Source organism: Carlito syrichta, unplaced genomic scaffold (assembly GCF_000164805.1).
Source record: "Carlito syrichta isolate Samal-C Ts95f unplaced genomic scaffold, Tarsius_syrichta-2.0.1 Scaffold135894, whole genome shotgun sequence".
Lineage (NCBI taxonomy): Eukaryota > Metazoa > Chordata > Mammalia > Primates > Tarsiidae > Carlito > Carlito syrichta.
Window position 1 is genome coordinate 88329 of NW_007079990.1, and position 4603 is coordinate 92931.

Here is a 4603-nt window from a genome sequence, read left to right on the forward strand (position 1 = left end):
GGCCCTCCGCCCCCGGTGGTGGCGCACGCCAGGGTCCTGGAAGGCTCCCGTGGGCCCTGAGCAGCCAGGGCGGTCACAGGTCACCCTTAACCTCGGGGCCGCAGCAGGGGTTGGGCGGAGGTCCTCTTTTTCCCTCTGTAGCCCTGACAAACGCGAGGATATGCTGGGGGCCCAGCCCAGGACGCCCCAGCCCGGGAGGCCCCAGCCCAGGGCTGGCCAGGGAACAGCTGTGCATGGCAGTTGCTCGCCGCGCTGCCTAAGGCCCAGGGTGGTCTGACCAGTTTGAACCCGACTCTCACTTCCAGAATTCCGATTGTGTGTATGGTCACGTATGTCGTGACGGCCCTGGAGGTGGGGCCTTACCTGATTCTGCTACCTTGGAGATGTGCACGCCCTGCTCTGCAGCCATGAAGCCCAGGATGGAGAAGACCACAAAGCCAGCAAAGAAGCTGGTCCCGCTGTTGATGAGGGCGAGGATGATGGCATCCCTGGGGGCAAGTGTGGACTGGTTAGGCCGCCTGCTGTTTGCAGGTGGGCAGGGTGCGACGGGCATGGCTGGTGGGGCTGTGGTGCCTACTTGTAGCAGTTGTTGTTGAAGCGATTGTAGCTGCCCAGGGCTGTGAGGGCCCCCAGGCCGATCGCGTAAGAGAAGAAGATCTGAGTCCCGGCATCTATCCACACCTGGAGGAGAGGGACGGGGAGGGCATGGGCATGACGGCCTGCTGGGCTCTACCCCGCTCCCCCAGCTGCGTCTCGTCACCTGGGGGGACCCCAGCTTCGACCAGTCAGGCTTGAGATAGTAGATGATGCCATCCAAGGCGCCAGGCAGCAGCACGCCACGCACCAGCAGCACGACCAGGACCACGTAGGGGAATGTAGCAGTGAAGTACACGATCTGCAGGGCCAAGCAGCTCAGAGGGGCCTGCACCGCCTCCCGGGCCCCGGCCTGAGCCGGGGAGTCTCTCCCCAGCAGGTATGTGCAGAGCCAGGGGTTCCCCCAAAGGAAGCTAAGGATGAGGCCGGCACGCATCGGGGCCGAGGGCGGGAGGGGCAGGCCCGGGGCCTGGCAGGTGAGGGTCCCTGGGTGCCTCGAACGCTGTGTGGGGAGGGACGTCCATGGGGAGTGGCAGTGCCTGAGAGCTACTGGAGCGTGTCCAAGAGAGGACAGGAAGGTGTGGGGGCCAAGCCCTGTGGGTGTCAGCTGCGGGTAGGTTCTGTGCCTCCTCGGGAGAGAGGTGGGGTCCTTAGTAGCCGGGGACTATATCTGGGTCAGGCACAGAGGCGAGACACAGACAGCGAAGGCCTGTGCCGCCTCGTGCAGCGTCCAGGCTGGGCTGCCCGCTTGGCCAGCACCTGCTCTGGGGACTCTGCTGGCAATAGGACATGCTGGAGCCCTGCCCTCAGGGTCCTCGCCATGTCCCGCAGCCCTCCACACACTGTCTTGTTATGTGTCTGTTCATGCATGTGTCTCCCTACCCTGCCAGGGAGCCCCGGGGCATATCCAGACTTCCCTCTGGGTCCCAAAGGACAGACAGGCAGGTGAGAGAGACCTCCACAGAGCCGGCCCACCCAGACTGCCAAAACAGGTCAGAGTGAAATGAGGGGAGGCCAGGAGGGCGGGGTGAGGGGATCGACACAGGAAAGGGGCAGCTGGGCCTGGTGCCCCCCGCCCCCCAGGAGCCAAGGTTGCTGGCCCTTGGATTTGGAGGGTGAGGAGGAATTTCCAGCAGTGGGCGGGGGTTGTGGCCTGGACTTCGGTGCCCTCCTGGTCAGGCCCTGGGTCGTCACATCCTGCTGCACCACTTGTGCCCTGCAGGCACCCAACCCCCAGGGCAACGCCGCCCGCATCACTGCCCGCATCCCTGCCCGCCTCCAGAGGTACCTTTCCTGTAGATTTGACCCCCTTCCAGACACAGAAGTAGACCAGCACCCAGCAGGCCAGCAGACACAGGGTCACCTCCCAGTTGAGGGCCCCGGGCACCTCCAGCCCCCCTGATAGCCGCAAGACTTTGTTCCTAAGGGAGGGAGACTCCGTGAGGGCTGTGCTGGCAGAGGACACAGTGACTGTGCTGTTCCCTGAGGGGTGGTGGCTCCTCCTTCCCGCAGCCCTGGGTCCAGGAGTTCCCTCCTGTTCACTTGAGCTGGGCCTGGGGATACTGCAGGGTGGCACCCCCACCCCACCCACTACGTGCAGCCCCACCTTCCCCACCAGGCAGGCGTGACAAGGACAGTGACAGATGTCACTGAGTGAAGGAGCAAGGCCTGTCCCAGCCCCAGGCTCTGGCCTGGGTGCTCCCCAAGGACAGACAGGGTCTGGGAGGGACTGTTCCACATCCCTGGACTCATGTCCCCAGGGTCCTCGTGTCCCCAGGGCTGGGCCACGTGTGAGAGACTCACTCCCAGAACTCGATAACAGGGGACCGGCGGTCTGCAAGCTGGTCACACGTGAGGTTGGCCAGGCTGGCATTGGCACAGTCTTCGTGGCGGAAGATCTCCACACAGTCAGGAGTGTTCCAGGTGTGGCCACACGTGGCCCAGGGCAGCGTGGTGGTGAAGGACTTCACCAGGTAGTAGAAGCCCCAGGCCAGCACCATGATGTAGTAGGTGTTGCAGTAGAAGACGATCACCATGGAGGCGTAGCCCAGGCCTGTGACACAGGGCGCCCTTTGGTGTGGATTCTCTCCCGGCCCCTCCCCGGCACCCCCGCTTGTCCCCTAGCTGGCCCCTAGTGGCAGCATCCTCCCCTCCCACCATCCATCCTGCCAGAGCCTTCTCCGCCGTGTACTGGGACTGGCCCCGGCACTGGGCTGACTTCCCGACCCACTCATGCCTGTCTCCTCCATCCGCCCCCAGGTCTCAGGCCCAGCCCTCCCCTCCCCCATCTGCTCCTTCAGGCCTGCTGATGTCCAGCCTCACACACCTGGCCCCTTCTCTTGGTCCCACTGCCACCACGGCGGTTCCAGGAGGTGCAAGCCTCCACCCGGCCCCCAGTGGCCTCCAGTACACAGTGGCTGGGGGCACTTTTTAGTGACCTGAGGCGTGTGGGAGACAGTCACCCCTCAGTGGGCGACTTCTCTGTGCCCCAGCTTCCCTGGGGACAGTACAAGTGTCGGGTAGGTCCTGTTCCCAGCCCTGCCCACCGTCTCATCCCACCTCCCCGAGTCCACTGTGTGGTCTGCATGTCTTCTGGGTTCCCCCTTGCGGCTGGTGCTTAGGACAGAAAAGTAGTTCTCAAGTGGGTGCCAGTCGCGTTCTGCTCCCAAGCCCTTGCCCTAGTGGTGGGAAAGGGAAGGGGTCTCTGAGGGGACGAGGCCGGCCCAGGGTGCTCACCTTTGAACAGGGGACAGATGTTCCAGACGTTGATGCTGCCGGCCTTCATGAACTGGCCCAACGAGATCTCCAAGAAGAAAATGGGGATTCCCCCCACCAGGGCGATCAGAACGTAGGGAATAAGGAACACACCTGCGGGCGGAGGCACAGGGTGGGCTCAGGGGACAGTGCCCCTGAGGGCCTCAGGCACTCAGACAGGTGGCACCTAGCCGGGGTGGGGACCTTGACCCTACACCCCTCTCCCCAGCCAGGCTGCTCAGCCCAGACTCCAAAGCCCTGAGAAGCCAGGGTGGCGGCCCTGGTGAAGGCCGGGTAGAGTCCAGGCCCCATCATAACTTCCCACTGGTGAATCAGTGTAGGGGTGGCCACTGACTCAGAGGCCAAGGTTCTGAGTCTGTGGAGAAGAGGGGCTGTGGCCATCCCTGGGCCACTGCAGCCCTATTTCCTGGGCTGTGGGGGACCCTAGGGCCACAGGCTTCCACCCTCACTGTCACCTGGGGTGACCTGATGGGCATGGAGGACACACGCACTCATGCATGCTTGTGCTGCAGTTCCCCGTTCGCCAGGCAGTCGGAAGGAGCGGGGAGGGCACATGCGTGTGTGTGCGCGTGCGTGCGCCAAGGGTGGGAGCTTGGGCTGGGGGCTCGACCGAAGGTGGGGAGCCCCGACGTGCCTGCCTGCAAGTGTGAGGTCCAGCTAGGAGGGCAGGCGGGACTGTCCTCTGCTGGTGGGGGTGTCGTGTGCAAGGACAGAGGGAGACAGGTGGGGGGAAGGGACTAGGCTCCAGGGGAGGCAGGCAGGGCAGACACAAGTTTGGCCAGTGGGCTGGGGTGGGGTAGTGGAAGGGAGGGGAGACCTGGGCCCCAGCAGCTCCCTCCACCTCCCTTCCTCCTCTGTCCGCCTCCTACCCCCGCCCCTGGCTTGGCTGTGGCCACTACTCAGAGGCTGAGCTTGGCTGCAGCCCTCACGCTCCTGGTCCCAGCATCCTTCTGGTGCGTGACCTTGGGCAGAGGCCTTTGCGCTGGGCCTCAGTTTCCCACTCATCGCCCAACGACTTCGGCCTCCCAGCAATCGCAGTGCCGTTCTGCAGTCACAGGACACACGCGTGCCCATCGCTGTTGCTAAGCTGGGCTTCCGCGGGCGGGCATGGGGTGTGCATGCGGTGTGCCCAGCAACGGCGCCAGGCGGGCCAGGCCGCAGGCTTCCCAAGCCTGGCTCGGGCACCCAGTGTTCCAGGCCCAGGCCAGAGGGGAGGGGAGGGGAGGGGAGGAGC

The 4603-nt window shown here is 64.6% G+C and overlaps 1 protein-coding gene across 3 annotated transcripts in view; it reads right to left on the reverse strand.

Annotated features, from left to right (window-relative positions):
- SLC6A8 (solute carrier family 6 member 8) overlaps positions 1–3582 on the reverse strand; it is a 6555-nt gene extending 2973 nt beyond the window's left edge. For 2 of the 3 annotated variants that reach the window (XM_021708363.1, XM_008049641.2), the window contains exons 1-6: positions 3331–3582; positions 2398–2647; positions 1883–2015; positions 761–895; positions 578–681; positions 342–488 (exon numbers count right to left, since the gene is read on the reverse strand). In XM_021708363.1, coding sequence (XP_021564038.1) covers positions 342–488; positions 578–681; positions 761–895; positions 1883–2015; positions 2398–2647; positions 3331–3379 — 818 coding nt within the window. In that variant the 5' untranslated portion in view covers positions 3380–3582. The remainder of the gene's footprint in view (positions 1–341; positions 489–577; positions 682–760; positions 896–1882; positions 2016–2397; positions 2648–3330) is intronic. The other variant, XM_021708364.1, reaches the window with a different exon arrangement.
- Between the last annotated feature and the right edge of the window lie 1021 nt (positions 3583–4603).